Raw genomic sequence first — 17,108 nt, forward strand, 5'->3', positions numbered from 1 at the left:
TAAATATCCGATTTGCCCAGCAAGACCTATCACCAATTCACCATTACCACAATTCATTGCCGACAACTAAACAAGCCATTTGTTTTATGACCCTTTGTAGAGCTAAAGTAAGTCAATCCAACAATAGAGCATGCTAGCAAATAACATCTATTCCAGTGACTTCTACTTGAAAATATGAGTTGGCCACTACACAAAAGTTGCATACAAATATGATAATCTCAACGAATTCTCGTGAAAAAGAAGCTAAAATTAAAGGGGAATATGAACGCGGAAAACTGTTGAGAATTCACGTAGAAGTTTCTGGACTGTATGAAAGATGTCTTTTACAGGAGCTACATTGAATTTGCATCTGTTCTTTAAGGATTACAAGTGACTAACGAAAAGTCTCACATGTTGACATGACTGAGAAATTACAAAATGTAATGAGTTTATATGAAACTTTGTAAAGAAAGACCAATGTTAATGGCTATAAAGCCTATAATAATACACCAAGTTAAGCGTAGCCAAACGGTAAAAATCACATTCAAAGACTTTTAACTTTGATTGAGGATTCAGCACCCACTAGGGACACTTTGACAATAACGATTCCTTATCCATCACCCCCACTCTCTACGTGTCTAATCCACTAACCCAAGCTACGTTAGCGAACAAGGAGTTTGGCTAGGCAGGGCAATTCTCCTACTGTATAAAAATTGCTATCATAATATGTCTTCATACGGTATTATTGGCCCTTTGCTTAGTTGCTTTAATGGTGACTTAAAATTTAATTAGGATCACTCAAATTTGGTGTCTAACATTTCTTTCATTTTTTTTTTTTGGACAAATGCTTATAGAAAATTAAACAACACAATATTTTAGAAGCTATAACTTTTGCTAGAGTGTGCGTCCATTAGAGATTAGACCTTCTATCTTTCCACTTTGTGAATACTGCACCACTTAAACTTAGTACTCAGTAAGCTATTTGTTGTAGACTCTAGATTTGTGTGATGTCCATAGAATAACGTAGCTAAAGTAGAAGTACCAGATTTGTCGAGTCCGTTAAAATGGCTACTGATTGAATCAGTTTCTCAACATCCCATTTCAACCCATTGATACATGTATTTATCTCGCCTGTAAAGCCAAAACTGCAAACCCGTAGTAACCACCACCGAAAGTGTTATTATCTGAAAAAGATTTGAGGCTGAATTTCCGGACACCATCTTATGCCTGCCCTTTTTGCAACTGTATTCCAAGAGCCGGCAACAAGGACAATCACTGAATCACTAGTGTACTTCTGTAAGCTCATTTTGTGGGTTAGTTCTATGAAACCCCGATGGATGATCCTATTCTCCTTTCTGGAGGGTGTAAACAATGTAAATTATCCTAATCACTACTATCCCATTCTCCCTCTGGAGAATGTGAATAATAATGTCGATTATCCTGATCACCATTTGAGAAAATACTTTGTTGGCTGAGCCCTGCTGAGACTACACCATGGACAGTCCCAGCTGTAGTTACATTTCCTCTAAACACACCATTATTACGTGCTAACCATAGCCCCAAGGAGTCGCAACAAAGAAGATAGATCTATCGCTATTCCTTCCATCCAATTGTGAAACATTTTAGCCCATCCACTAAAGATTGATCAGCATTAAATTTTGAATGGATATCAGCATACCACTCCTTTATATATCTCGAGCAATTGGACAAAGCCTAAAGTTGTTTATAAGGTCTTCATTCGAGCTTTTGCATAGATCATAAATAGTATTGAGCATTGATCACAAGTAATATTGAGTGAAACTCCCCATGAGGTCAGATTTGCCTTAGTGGCAATACTAGAATATTCGTGGCTCATAGGTGGAGAGTGAAGAGGCGAAATTGGGTGGTCGTGGAGTTTCTTTATTTTGTTATCTTACAAAAGCAGTTTCAGACGGTTAAAATATGACCTGAATTTCTGAAAGCAATCAGTATATAGTTAAGGCAGGTGCTTAGATCACTTTATTATGTACAGAGATATACCTGGTGATGCTTTAATTAATTTAAAGTCAGCTATTTAACATTACAATTTATAAACAGAGATAACATTACAAGAAGTGCCACTGGAGGAACATACATGATACATCAGCCTCCCATACCAAAGGATGGAAGATAAGTCTCATCATCCGAGAGATCAGAGCTGCTGTCACTTGATGCCAGCAAGTTAACCTGTAAATCAAAACAGCAGTTTGGAAAATGTTGGTGGTAAGTAAGATGTTAAATATACGCAGAGAAGATGCAGAAATTTACCTTGATGATTTCAGAATTTGAGCTTGGGCGCATATAGGCTGCTAAAATGCTCATATTAAAATCCTAACACAATAACGAATGCAATTAGAATTATAGTCAAACCAACACAGCTATGTTGAGCTGGTTTTGTACACCAATGAGCTGATAAACAACAGAAGTACATCAATGCAACAAGATTTATGAGATGATAATACAAGCCAAAAGTGGCTAAACTTGTAAACTCCTGAATTTTGACTCAACAAGTTCATTTTATCTAGAATCTGCAACAGCTCTATAGTATAAGTCCAGTTTGTATGGATCAGCTCTTAGTCACTAGTTCACCAAGGTTAAAAGAACTGGGGTATAATAAGAAATTCACAAAAGATACTAGTATAATTTTTAATCATTATAATTTTATATTTAAAAATATAATCGTGGTTCATCAACTTAGTGAATGCTCGACCTACATGGCATCATATTTTGGGTAATAAAAAGCTCTCGAGAATGTAAACTAAAAGCTACCAAAGCTTTGATGAAAATCAAATCTTGCATATTTCATTCTTGCTTGCTTAAAAGCCTAAACCTCATAGTGGGGTCGGGCCGGTCGGCTACATGAACCAACACAAAGACTTCCTAGGAGGCCACCCATACTCTCAATCATTGTGGCTCAAGTCATGTAATGTGACAAAGTTTTACACTGGCTGTCAATGGCCTACCGTAACCCCCCTACTTTATCCAAGAAGGGAAATAATAAATCAAAACAAGAATTTCAAGTTTAAACCATTAGTCTTCAATACGGGAATTAGAGAATTATGCATCCTCCTAATTTTAAAACTGTCCAACTAAATATCCTTTTGATCATAGTGATTTAGTAAAGAGAAAATAGAAAGAGATACATCCGAGAAGAGGTAAGCTCATAGAGTTTCAACCGAAATAGGGGAGAGCAAGACTGGATGAGAGACAAGACAGAAACAATGAAAGAGAATGACGATATTATAACTGTACACTGTCACAGTAGCAGAGGACAGAGGAGCTAAGGGTATCCAAAGTTTAAAGCTTCATACACAAAATCTTCGACCCATTAGCCTTCTAAATAAGATTTTTAGCTAACGGAAAGGCTTTTTTTTAATGGTGACATAAAGACTGACAAATGAAGAAAATGAAAATATCAACCAACCAACAATTCTTGTCTTGGGAATAAGTAAATTCCCAAAGGCTACAACTTCCCTTCAAAAGGAAATTTTGTAATATCAAAATCACAAGAGTGAAAGTATTAGGCTACAACTGTAAATGTGTGGCTAGCTGGACTTGATCCTCAGAAAGGTGTATGCCTAATGGGCCTGCATCATTCTGAGATATAGTTCAATTGCTTATGGCATATTTGCAAAAAGTAAAACACTAATATTACTAAAACATATGTTGTTCCATAAAGCCATCGTGGCCTGCTTCCTGCACATTTCCATCACATCAGTAATACATGTGCTAATTGAATAGGCTTAATAATTCCTAGAAAATCTTCCTTCCCAATCTTCTCAAATTTTGAAAGATTTCATTTAAGAAGGATGAAAGACACATCTTACAATTCTTCCCCCTCCCCCTTCTACGGCCCAATCAAATTGTTATCCAAACAGGATTTTTGGTGCCAACTCAAGAACCTCACATCAGATTCATAAAATAAAAATAATACTCTTCAATCTAAAAACTAAACGTTATTCTACTAAGGGGTCGCCTGGGGGGAATAGGGTAGGAAAAAATACAAGAGTAATACTTCTGGAAATAAAAATGGGTTTGGCATTGGGGAAACATATAAAGAGGGTAAATAATTCCCCTCAAATGGGGGTAACTGTTACCTAGGCCCCCCTTGAGTAACTTTTTCCTCCCCAAAAAATTTCCCAACCTACTACTCTCACGTGCCTCCTCTGCCTTCCTTCCCATCTCCCTCCTCTGATCTTCTCTCCTATTCATCTTTTTCATCTCCATTTTTGCTTATAGCTTCTTCTATTCTCATCTCTAGATTCTCTCTCCTCTACTTCTAGTTGTTGCTTATTCTTGATCTCTTCTTCCAGAATTATTACAGCAGTATTGTTGCCAAACTATGGAAAATGAAATATTACCCCCTGTATTATTCCCTCAGTAAATTTAGCCCCCTTAATAATTATCCTCTTAATTATTACATGGAATCCAAGCATGCCCTAAGCAGTATTAACACACCTTTTCATTAAGATGGTGAAGAGACACATTTTGCAGATAAATATACTAGTCATGGTCATGTGATAATTTTACTATACCAATCTTCAAAGCAATAAAATATTTTTATTCAGCATAAAAGACACTGAAAAGAATAATTATTTACTTTTTTGTAGAAAAGTTAGCAAAATTTCTGCCCATTGCATATAGAAGACTTACTCTAAAAGGATCGCCTCTCAAGGACTGCACAAACATTGAAGCACCAGATCCCTTACCCTGTAAGAACGTAAAAAAATATTAAGAATATTAAACCTTTTTAATAACATAAATAAATAAATAAGCCACTCACTATTTCTGCAAGATTAGAATGCTTCCTACGAGCTTTATAAAGGTGTTCAGTAAACACTAAACAAACATTCTTTAACTACTAAATTAAGATCACTGAACAGTTTTCAATTTCAACGCATATAAAAATAAATAAATAAATAAATAAAGTGTAAAAGAATCAGGATCAAACTACGACTAAATTCAATTTAACTGCCAATTGAAATAAAAACTAAACAAACATTCTTTGACTACTAAAATTAGACGTAGTTTTTACACTTGGACAATATTAATGCCACAAATTTATAACTATTAAGCTGATTTTAAAATTAAAGCTTCGTTCTGTCCACCTGAACTTCCCTTGTCTGAACTTGCTAGAGCAGTGGAACTTAAATGAACATATATTGAAAATATAACGCAACACTGACAAGTGATTGTCCTAATCTATATTTCAAAGTAGTTTACAATATCACATGTATTGCTTTCTAGTTTAGAAACACCATAGAGAGAGAGAGAGAGAGAGAGAGAGAGAGGACTTAAGAACTCTTACCTCCAAAGATATATCACGAAGTCTTCGTCCTGTTTGAGCGCAGCAAATACGAACAATGTTCTCATCACAGCTCCCACTTATAATATAGTCCCTTCCATTCAAGTAATATGAACGAGTATAATTTTGAGAGCTTCCTGTTGAAGCTATATCAAAATCCAACAGGAGCCTTCCATCTATTGCTGAAAGCTGCTTAACCTGGACATACAAATTATCATTATGAAATCATAACTATACAAGGATACAAGCTGAAGCTTATCAGTTTTCACTTTAAAAGATGTAGCATAGACACATGTCTTCAACTCATGAACTCATCAAAGCAAATGTTTGGAGCATTTTTGTAGAGATATTCAAGAATTGTACAGACTACAGAGTATAAATTGGGACAGTGGGCATCAGTTTCTTAGCATTTTATTATTCTATCTATAACAAATTAGCAAAGGGAGCCTACGTAACAAGAATAATTGGAAGCAAAATGACAATAATCATTTCTAGTAATCTTAGTGATTTAAGTAGTCAATAATGCAGAGGCGACTAGATGCCCAAAAGTAATATCCCCCCACCACCAACCCCTACCAATAAAAGCCAACAAAGATGGTGCAGCATCACATAAGAATTGAAAACTTGGCTGTAGCGTGTAAAATAACAGGACGTTGTGGACCCTTTGAATTACCTCATTGTCGACAGCTGATACAAGAAGATAAAGGTCATCTGGCGAAAAACAGACCATCACATTTCCGTGGCCGCTTGTTGCTTTAAAACAAGGCTGAGATGGCCCTTGCCTTAGATCCCACATTTTGACATCTCGATCAAAGGATGAAGTAGCAAACACAGATGGAGAATGATTTGAGAACTTTACAACATTAATATGTTGCTGATGCATATCACCAAACAAATTCAAGCATTTTCCAGTGTTGATGTCGTACAAGGCAACATTTTTTGAATATCCACTGGCAATAAATAAATCATCAGTTGCGTTGACATGAACAGAAGTAAGTTGATCAAAGTCATTGAAGGCAAAGCCACTAGCAGTGAAATTTCTTCCTGTAACTGCTGCTTGCCATTGTTGGACATCATACAATCTCAATGAACCATTATCAGACCCCGCAATGATCTGATTAAGAAACAGAACAGAGACCAACTAAGGTTTAAAAAAAAATCATGTAATTAAGACCACAGCAGAAGATAGTGCACTAATATGAAGATAACATGATAGCTTAATGTTAATGCAATAATTTTGTTATAGATGGGATTATGGGAAAATCGGAAAACAGAATTAAAGAAGCAGAGCATTTTGAGGAAATTGATAGTTGGTTCCACTTGATTGTAATTTGATGTAATTAAATCAACAAATGTTGGCTACAATCCAAGACCTTTGAGTGGCTGGCCATTCCCACTAAAATTTATAGCAAAATAAACACCAAGCAATTTTCTGCACAATTTCACTCCTACTGAAATCCTCTATACATGGGAACATTCTGGCTCCCTTCCCTCTCTCACCCTCTAACAAACTTGCTGACTTCCTTTTCAAGCTAATCTTAACCAACTAAAATTCTAATACTAATAGTACCCCTCACCCTAGACTAGTCTATTACAAGTATGCAGCATCAACTTTTTATAACATAGTAACACAGCCAAAGGATAGGACAGAGGGGTTTATTGTATTACAAGGGACATGTATTTTCTTACAGGAGCACATAAAAGATTTCTTCTAATAAGTAAAATATGCGTGTATAATATATTATCTGAAGAATATTTTCTTTTTATGTATAAAAAAAAATGGGAGTATGTTCTTGGAAGCTAGGATGATTTCTAAGAGAGAGAGAGAGAGAGCAGACTTTCGTCAGCATTTTCTCTACAAGAATGATCATAGCATGAGGTATAAGCAAAGATTAGATAAAGCAACTGCATAGGCATGGACAGACATACTTCACTATAGTGAGTGTTATCCAGAATTCCAGATAGTAAAATACCAGGGTGTATATCTATCATAGTCCTGAAGAAAAGAAGGAAAAATACTAAAATACCATGGGGTAAGATCTAGTATTCCATGAAAACTTTAACTGTGAAACAGAGTGTTTACTTTTCAGAAAAAACTTGAAGAGAGTGCAAAATGAACACCAACAGTATGAATAAGTGAAGTGAAGCAAGCAAGTGCAAGTCATGAATAATGATATAAAAAGATCTAGAAGAAAAAAATTTAATACATCTATTAAAAATTAAGATAGTGCACTTTTTTACCAAAGTTATATACCTTTGAGGGGTACTTCTTGAGCCAACAAAGGCCTAAAACGCTATTCATTGCTCCCAAAGATGGTATGTAACTAAAGATCTTAGCATTCTCATGGTTCACAACAACAACTTCACCGTCAAGAGTTCCAAAGGCCATTAAGCCAGCATCAGATGGATGGTACTCGAATTGCCTGGGTCGGAAACTTTTATTTTCATCCCCAAAAACACAACCAGAAGTTGAAAGAGGATGCAACGAAGGCCATGCAGAAGCACCCACTCTAGCAGCACCAAGAGATCTACAATGATATTGAGGAGACCTCACATGCAAACAGGATGTCTTTTGTTTACGCGAAGAAGTCAGGCTACCATTGGTTTCACGATTTTTTAAGATGCTAACAACACTTTCTTTTTCCTTTCTTCTGTAAGGCAAGTGCTCAAAACATTTCAAAATTCTGAACTTTGCACTTTCTTTGTCAGTATCATTTAAAGGCAAATTATCTAAAACCTGCAGCTGAGGAAGTGATGCTATAATGTAATCCCTGTAATGTTTCTCAAAGCAGATTGGTGAAGGATGATGAGTCAAGTACTTTCGTTTCTCTGAGACATCTAATGATTGAGCTTGACTACTGTAAATACTACTTGCTGAGAAATCTCCATCATCATTTAAAAGCATCCCCAAAGGAAACTGTTGTAATGATCATATTAGTCTCAAGTCAAATCATTCCATATTGCAAATACAACTAGAATCAAGGGAATTTTTAGAGAAAGCATGTCTACATTCTTGCAGCACTCAAACAGGATAAGGAGAAAACATGCCAATAGCATTTTTTTCTAAAATATATTTTAAAATGCAATTCTAAAGTATGAATTACATATACTGGTTGACACTCAACTTCAGATCACATGGAGAAGAAGATTTAACAAGATCCTAGCAATTACGATAGTAACAGAAAACGAGACTGCCAATGCCAATGCAGCCATTGCATAATCTAGGCTGCATTGCAAGTTGTAGATAACAGACCCTCCAACGCGACAACTATTAATCCAAGAGATTTTAATTGGCCTGTTATTTATTGAATCACACGAGGACTAGCCCCTGTTCCACAAACGTACTTCACTACTCTGTATAGGGTAAGGGTCAAAATGAGTGTTCCTACGAAAAACCTTCAAGGCTTCAACAACGAGACATAAACCAAACCAGATTGCTGGTGGTATACTTTGTTTCACAGTGTTAAGGTATATCATTTTAAAACCAGACAGCAACGGAAATGATCCAAAAGGAAGAAAAGCAAAATTAGTAAGAGAGGATAAAAAAAAAATTTAAAAAAAAAAAAAAAAAAAGCACATAATATCCACAGCTCCAACTCCTTAATATCCACAACTTCAACTTCTTTATAGATTTCCGGAATGAAGCCTTTTAATTTCTTACTGCTAATGTAATTAATCAGCCACATTAATAAGCAAAAATCATCCAACAAGAATATCCCAGTCCAGCCCAAAATTTAGGCAGGTTCACACAATCCAAAATATAATAAATAGAAAGGATAATGGGTCAGGTGGATATGCTAAGATCATGTGCTATGGGTACCTCATAGGAGCTCTCCAATTGTCTCTCCAAGAAGAGAGAACATGGAAAGCTTGCTCTACCTGACCGATGTGCTTTTGGGTGTATCATAGGTGGCTCTCCATGGAGAGACTCATTCTGGACAGCTAGCTCTATCTCTCCAACTTTTTGTTAACTTGGGTGGATCTCCATGGAGAGACATTTTCCATCATTGGGTCATGAGAGTATCTTGAAGAGAGAGAATGGTAGAGATAGAAAGAGACCCTTCGGAGAGTTATGTACCATTGTTCATCCTCTAAATGGATGAGCAGATGTTCCAGATCCCACAAGAGCCTTGTACAGTTTGCAAAATTAAACAGTACAGAAAGCTTCGTATGCCAGTTTAATCTTTGTTAGACAGTGACGCTTAAGAGAATTTGGGCGGATACTTGTGGCTTGCTGATTTGATTGTGTGCTAAAATTTAATTATAAACTAAGTTACAATAATATTTATATCTCATAGAATGGGATGCTTTTAAAAAAGTACTTAAGGCTGCTACACATGATATTGTTCAAAGATATGTCACCGTCATAAAAGATAGAGCATCTAGAAGCAACCAAATTTGAAATTTGCAAAAGCACAAGATAGATATGCTAGGATCAATTCTCAACAATCGATTATCTTTGTCAGAAACAAATTACATCTCTCTAGGTTTTAAGGGTTGAAATCATAGAACCTTTGCCAACATAATTTAATGATTAATCCATGCTTATGTGTGACGAATCCTAACAAACCATCTGTACTCTTTACCTAAAACACACGCAGCAGACAAAGAAGACTGCAGACGCCAAGCACACACCTGATAATGGGTTGGTAGACAGCCGTTTTTAGTAGCTTTAGGTGAAGAAGACAAATTGTAGTAATTAAGTCATCATAGATCATACTAGGTAGCATTTTTGGGATTGGTGAATATGTTAAAAAGGACAGAAGAGAGTAGAGAAAGGCAAGCAGAAAATTATAAACTGAGCCCTATAGAGTAGTAGCCTAAAGTCACTTGTATTGGAGAGTTGTAGCCTAAAGTCACCTTTTTTGTAACCTTTTTGACTCAATTATATCAATCAAACTTCCAATTTCTCTTTAATTTCTTGCCATCAACTGCTGTTGTACTTATTGGCAAGCTCTTTAAATTAGGTAAAGTTTCACCAACCCAATATAGGCAAACAACATATTGGCACATATAGTGTAAGTTGTCACTTACTGCATTGTTGATCAAAAGATCAAAGTTGTGGAGCGCATTGGACAAAGAATCGGGAAAACTAAGCTCTTCATAGTAATTTGGTGCATCAACTTCATAATCTTCTGAGAAATGTTCTCGTAGCCAGTGAGAATTTTCACTAAAACTTGGATCTTCAATTACAGATGTATCCTGAAGCATCTCTTCTGAGTATGAATGAGGTTGATTAAGAAGAAGACTGTGTCTTGATGATGCTCTCACATATAAATCATCATAATATCCGTTCCAATTATTATCTTGCGTTCTTTGAGCGGATGATTTAGGACAAGGACCCGTATTATTACAGCACAAGCAATTCTGAAAACGAAGTTCTGTTAGAGAAGGAAGTTTTGACAAAGCAGCCCCAGTTGTCCAAAGATTAGAAACTCTTGTTGCACACACTGAGAGGTGTTTCAAAATTGGCATACAAGAAAAACAACTTTCTTGGAAGCTAGTTAAGGAAGTATTAAAGTCAAGGTTAAGAGTTTGAAGTTGCAAAAAACTTCCTGTGACATTTAGTTGCCTAAGGTATGAAGATCTCAGGTTTAACTCTTTGCATGTCAACCCCCTTTTCAATAAATCCCTGCATGTGAAAGAAAGCAGTATCAGAATAGATGAAGAACATCAGATAATCCAAATATTAGAACTCTGCAGAGTGCAGACCATCTAGATGCTCACATATATACCTCTTGATACAGATTGATTCAACAGGTAAAGGTTCCTTGTCAAATTTCCAAACCAAATACAAGAGAGAGAGTATAAATACTTTCTTATCAATTTCTCCTTAAATTGCCAGTGTCCCCTCCTAGATATTCTACCAAACAAATCTATCAGCTCCAATCACATCCAAACAGTTGTTTCTTATCAATTTTTTATTTATTTATTTTTATTTTTTTTACTATTGATAACGAACCTAACCTTAAAAAGGATTGACAAATGAATACGCAATACTAATATACTATCATCTCACATCTAACACAAACTTGTATCTGCGAAACTTAAGAATCTTATTTAGACATTACAACAATGGCTCAAACAATCGGACAAAAAACATGAGCGATCGTAAGCAATGTATAATCAAGGTGCACTAAAGCGGTAATGCCATAAAAGTCCTGCTGCACCTTTGAAGAGAGGCAACAACTAAAAAAACTTACTAAGTACGCCTCGGGTACACCTCTTTGAATGCACCTCTCCTAGAGAGAAATGAAAAGGAAAAAAAAAAAAAAAATAGCGATCTACTCTAAATGACTAGTGCCTAGGCACACCAAAGGTGAGCTTTTTTATACACTTATCATAAGGAAGTAGTTACGTACAGCTCAATATCTATGTTAAAGATAGCCTCGACAAGCTTTGACAATTAAGAGTTTTTCAAGCCCTCTACTGCAGCCTAATGACCAAAATGACGGTTTAGGAAAACAAAAATTGGCACAACTTTATGGGCCAAGATGGCTGGGGCATATAAGAGCTATACGATTGGGAAGGTTTATAGTGACTGGTGTAATCTATAATTAAGATTCCTGATTGAAGAACAGCTTGTCCTTTATCGCTGAACTTTTCAGCTGTTAATAAACTACATTGTCTAATTAAAAAATACTTAAGAAAATTCAATCAACCAGAAAATTGCTGCATAGCAGCACATTTAGTCTAATGCAAAGCAACCTGAAGATCTCTCTTTATTTACAACTTGTAGTTAAATTGCAAAATAAGGTATCATTGGTGTTGCTAAGGACAAGAACTTTGCACATGAAGAAAATCAATCTGTAAGCCCTGACATTTTTCCTCAAAAATTTCTTCCTGAACTACACAATCAAATAACCTCAGAGATTAGAACAATTAGTACTATTCAACACATCCTTGAAATAAGGTTTGTTCCATTCAGTCTAGATGGTAAGTACACATAAAAAACCATTTAGCTTTGCCTTAAGATTTTTTGGAATAATGCAACAAAGGTGGTACAATCAGAGTAAAGATAGGGACAAGGTGGACTTACTAGGTGTAAAAGCTTTTGGTAAGAGTCAAATATATCCATCTTAAAATACTTAAACAACTCAACTTCCTGTAATTTAAGTTATTGATGCAATCCTGCTAATGCTCCAAATATTCCTCCAAGTTATCAACTTTTAAAATCCCTACAGGTGTTCTATGGGGCACTGGAGCTTATAATAAGTAATCACTGAATTAAAAAAATCCAAAAATCAATGTCAAACTGAAGATAAATCATTGCGAATACAAACAGAACAGCGTCACATGACTTGCAAGCTACCACATACCTTAAGAAACCTCTTTCAAGTGACAAATCATTCAATCGAACAGCACGAAGCTTCTTGTTCAATGCACGCAATAGAGACAATAGATAACCTCCATTCATGCTACATAAGGTTTTGTTATAGATATCAACCTCATAAATAAGAGAGTCATCAATGTCCATGAACAGCTCATAAAGAGGAAGAAAATCACAATCCTTCAGATGGTCCAAGGAAAACTCGAGAATACATGTCTCATTTTGGGAACTCTTCATACTACCCTGCAAGAAAGTAGATATCAGATTACAAATCAGTCGCGGGGGGGGGGGGGGGGGGGGACATGGAAAGCACTGTAGAGGAAAAAAAACCAAGAAAGCACTCCGTCTTCAAGCACCAAGAGGCAAGTCACGGAATTACGAGTGCCTATTAATCGGGCACTCCAACCAACTCGCTTCAACTTATATCAAAGACCATGGCACTCAACTTACTTTTGAGAGGGCACACAAACTTAGGAAACCATACATTTATGTCAAATATTATCTTATTTATTGATCTTAGCTTAGCACTAGTTATATAGAGTGCATAGCTTATAGAGATAGAAGTTTAAAAAACCTTGCTTTATAAAGATTTCTTCATAATGCACTATTAATTTCTAAACCGTAGCGTGGTGCTAATCTAGTGTACTTGGCTTCTATGATCTGTTTTAGACACATTGTATCTCCACATATTTGTTCAACTCTGAAAACAAAAACAAAAAAACATTAAGGGATGAAGTATTTTATATGGAAAAAAGCAAAATAAAGAACTCAATCTCCATTTACAACATTGTGGCTCAAGCAATATGATACTCATACTACATCCATACTACATATGAAATAGATAGTTGTTGGATAGGTTACCGAGTTTTACAGCAAATTAGCGGAATTAAAACGTCAATAGCCTTAAAATGAGCTAAAGAGAGCTCATTCACGTTTGTGAAAAGCGAAATTCGCACACAAAGTAGGATAAATTCATAATAAGCAGTAGAGCAAAAGAGCTATACCATAAAGAGTGATGAGTTTATGCTTTTGTATGGTATAATTCCATGCCTCTTACAAGCGTCAATATACCTGTTATCAAAATAACAACATAATTAAGAAACTAACATATTAGGGTTTCACACATTAAACACAACAACAAATATAAAATCAACCATTTTCTTTGAAGTTGCAAAGATTGAACATAATTTTCAAGCTGGAAAACATAATTAATCAAATTTTTGGGAATTGGACTTATTTTCATGTGGAAAATAATGCATTAGTCTGGAAAAATAAAATTCATGCAGCAGAAAATGAAATTGAAATTAGATGAAAATAAAAATTAGCAAAATCAATTATACTAGCCAAAAATAAAATTAAAGTGAATTAAGACAAAAATCAATTGAAAGGAAAAAAAAAAAAATCAGAAGATGAATATAGATAAGGAAATCAAACCTTTGTTGTAAGGTTTTGCAATCCATTTGATTATCAGAGCGTAAATCGTTGCGACTTAGTGGAGGGAGAAATTCGCAAAAGATTGAGAAATTAGGAAGTTTGGAGATTGCAGTTGAAGATTGCAACAATTTTGAATGTATTACTGCATCAGAATATCAATTTTAATGGGGTAATTTAGTGCTTTCTGCTGGCACTTGGCAGTTGACGCTCTTGGAAGAAGTGTCAATTTGGATATGTTCGGGTCAAAATTGTTCTTGTAATTCGGATCGGGTTGGGTTAAATTTGGGTCATGTTCTATCGAGTCTGGGTCGGATATGGGTCGGGTCAACTCCAAATCGGTTCATGTTCGGTTCAGATAAATTCGAATGAGGTTCAAAACGGGTTTAACCTGGTTAATTTTGGGTCGGATGAATTTAGGTCGGGTTGATTTCGGTTCGGTCAAGTTTGGTTTGATTAACACAAGGTTGATCCGTTGATTCATTAATTGGTCAATTTCAATTCAATTCCTTTCTGTGTTTGGCTGGATTTTAATCGTATTGACCTAATTCATATCCAAATAAGGTTATTTTTAAATTAGAGTTATTAAAGAGTTTTTACCTTATTATTGGGTCAATATCAGTCATTCATGTATCTTATTTTTTATCGAGTTGAAAGAAGAGGTTTTAATGTTCAAGTATTACAAATTATTTGTAGCAAATTTTAGATGAGACGAATATAAAGCTTAGAAAGTAATTTTATATAATTGGTATATAAATGAAGTAAACTTGTTACTCCGAATTATTTCTTTGTTGTAAAAAAACGTTAACTTATTAATAATTAGTAAATATAGTAGTATTAAAACTTGAATAAAAAGGTCAATAATTAATTATATATGTTCGGGTTAAATTCAGATTGGGTAAAAATCAAATCGGGTTAAAATCGGGTCGGGTTAATATCAATTCGGGTCAAAACAGATCGGATTAGATCGGTTATTTGCCGCGTCAGTTTCGGATCGGGTTGAGTTCAGGTCGGGTCAAAATCAGATTCGGGTTGAATTCAAGTCGAATCAAATCGGTGTCGGGTTAAGTTCAGATCTGGTCAAGTTCGGATTCGGGTTGAGTTCAGTTCGGTTATAGATCGGATTTGGGTCTTGAATTTCTCTAATCAAATCGGATCAGTTACAGTTCAAAATGGAGTTTTTTTTTTTCTTTTTATTGGTTCGATTTTGACACCACTACTCTTGGTATAGTCATTGATTGTTTTTGCCTTTTTGGTTTAGACACTTTAGAGCAGAAGACAAATCATTTGTTCACTAATGTAAAGTTGTAAGCCGCACCAACGGGCCAAAGAGGTGACAAATTGAAGCGAAGCTGAGATTGAGCAATGAGACGCTCAAGCTAGGTCATAAGATGATTTAAACTTTCAGTCGAACTCAAGCCGAGTCACAAGCTTTGATTTCAAGTTTTATATCATTAGAGTGTGTTCTATTCACCTTAATTCACCGTTTTAAACTTATACGAAGTACTTTCTCTATTTTTTTTAGTTAACACCTGTAGGGAATATTTCAAGCATCCCACACTTGAGCCCCACTGTGATCATACACTTAAGCATGGTGGCGTCCAAAGGGAAGGAAGTTAGAGTAAAAGAGTCGCCAACAAGTTTTAGGAACTTGTAAGCCATTCACAGGGTGAAGGTTACACCTCTTAACAATCCAGGAGATCGTTAACTCCAATAGGTCTGGAACCATGACTGGAAGTTCGGGGATGAAGGTACAAATCCAACCTAAAAGAGATTGAACCTGCCCTAATAATAGGCCTCTACTTTATTCTTCTCATATCCATGTGCGCTTTCTGACTAACATACAATCAATAGATTAACCCTAAACCTGCTTAGTCTATGTTGGTTGAATTTAATGCACAAACAAAGCTATTATTGGCGATCACTTGAATTATAATCATATTAGCCTAAATAAGATTATTAATTATCTTATTAAGCGTGATTACAAATACAAATTCCCTTTAATCCTGCAAGAGAGGGCGTGATCAAGCAATAACAATAATAATGTATATCAAGCAACATAATAACAACAACAATCACGATCATCATCAATAATCTTAATCTCAAAGCAATAATAATAATAGCAAGATCCTAGGCATGATACTAACAAGATTAATAACTAACCCTAACATGTCACCAAACATTAAAGATCAAAGCTTTACCCCTAACATGATACTAACATGATAGAAGAAATAGGAAGCATCATACATGATATTAGAAATATTAGTTAATCCTAAACATGATACAAGGAATCACAAAGACATCCTAACACGATACTTGGAATCAACAAAATAATTTAAGCATGGTTTCTATATCAAAAGATCAATAAAACAATTAAAGTACTTACTTCAATGCCTCGTACCTCTTTTTAATAACAAAATACACGCGTTAGTAACTTCAAGGAAAATAATAAATCAAACAATTAATTTAAATAATTGAAATAGGGATTTGGGACCAAACCCTCAGAAATATTAAACCTTTCACGTCTAGGGCGAAGGCAACTTCGAACTTGGCTAGGTGTGTCTAGAACTTGTGAATGTGGGATTTTGTAAGAGGGAAGGTTTAGAAAAAGAATAGAGAGAGAAGGAAAGATTCTAGCTTTTAGAGAGAGAAAGAGAATAGATGATGATTGTGAATGATTGTTGATTGTTGATGAATGAAAACGGAGGAGATACGACCCCTATTTATAAGAAAACAGTCCGGAAACGATAGAAAATACTTCAAGTTTTATACGAAATAAAAAACTGGAATCTGTCGTCAGGCGACAGACATCAGCGCCAGGCGACAAGCTTAGCGTCAGGCGACAGATTTTAGCGCCAAGCGACAAACTTTGTCGTTTGACGCTAATTAAAAGATAAAACGCGCTTTTGTACGGAATCCTCTTCTTAATATGATTAAGAAGCAAATTCCGTGTTAAGCAGATTAAAATCATATTTTTGCCAAATCACATATTTTATTCAAAATAAAACTCTTTAAAATATAATTATTAATCCTAATTCCATTAGA

At 35.3% G+C, this 17,108-nt stretch overlaps 1 protein-coding gene across 2 annotated transcripts; it reads right to left on the reverse strand.

The window, feature by feature from the left end:
* Window positions 1-1,868: 1,868 nt before the first annotated feature.
* Window positions 1,869-14,323, reverse strand: LOC145578997 (protein DWD HYPERSENSITIVE TO UV-B 1-like). 2 transcript variants are annotated; one of them, XM_081636290.1, is made up of 11 exons: window positions 14,067-14,323; window positions 13,637-13,703; window positions 13,207-13,332; window positions 12,622-12,875; window positions 10,337-10,934; window positions 7,557-8,219; window positions 5,976-6,416; window positions 5,306-5,500; window positions 4,651-4,707; window positions 2,266-2,328; window positions 1,869-2,184 (listed from the first exon to the last, which is right to left on the reverse strand). In XM_081636290.1, the coding sequence occupies exons 4-11, from the start codon at window positions 12,867-12,869 to the stop codon at window positions 2,101-2,103; spliced, it is 2,349 nt and encodes a 782-aa protein (XP_081492416.1). In that variant the 5' UTR covers window positions 12,870-12,875; window positions 13,207-13,332; window positions 13,637-13,703; window positions 14,067-14,323; the 3' UTR covers window positions 1,869-2,100. The 2 variants fall into 2 exon arrangements, with proteins under 2 accessions (XP_081492416.1, XP_081492415.1); XM_081636289.1 differs by lacking the exon at window positions 13,207-13,332 and having other exon boundaries at window positions 1,870-2,184.
* Between the last annotated feature and the right edge of the window lie 2,785 nt (window positions 14,324-17,108).

Source organism: Chenopodium album, chromosome 14 (assembly GCF_948465745.1).
Source record: "Chenopodium album chromosome 14, dcCheAlbu1.1, whole genome shotgun sequence".
Classification (NCBI taxonomy): Eukaryota; Viridiplantae; Streptophyta; class Magnoliopsida; order Caryophyllales; family Amaranthaceae; genus Chenopodium; species Chenopodium album.

Excerpts from the sequence above, each read along its gene's own strand:
- LOC145578997 (XM_081636289.1), bottom strand. The coding sequence starts at position 14,092 with ATGGATTGCAAAACCTTACAACAAAG. Across the intron at positions 10,935-12,621 it reads CTTGAAAGAGGTTTCTTAAG|GGATTTATTGAAAAGGGGGT; the intron begins GTATGTGGTAGC and ends TTTCACATGCAG. Across the intron at positions 4,708-5,305 it reads TTCGTGATATATCTTTGGAG|GGTAAGGGATCTGGTGCTTC; the intron begins GTAAGAGTTCTT and ends ACGTTCTTACAG.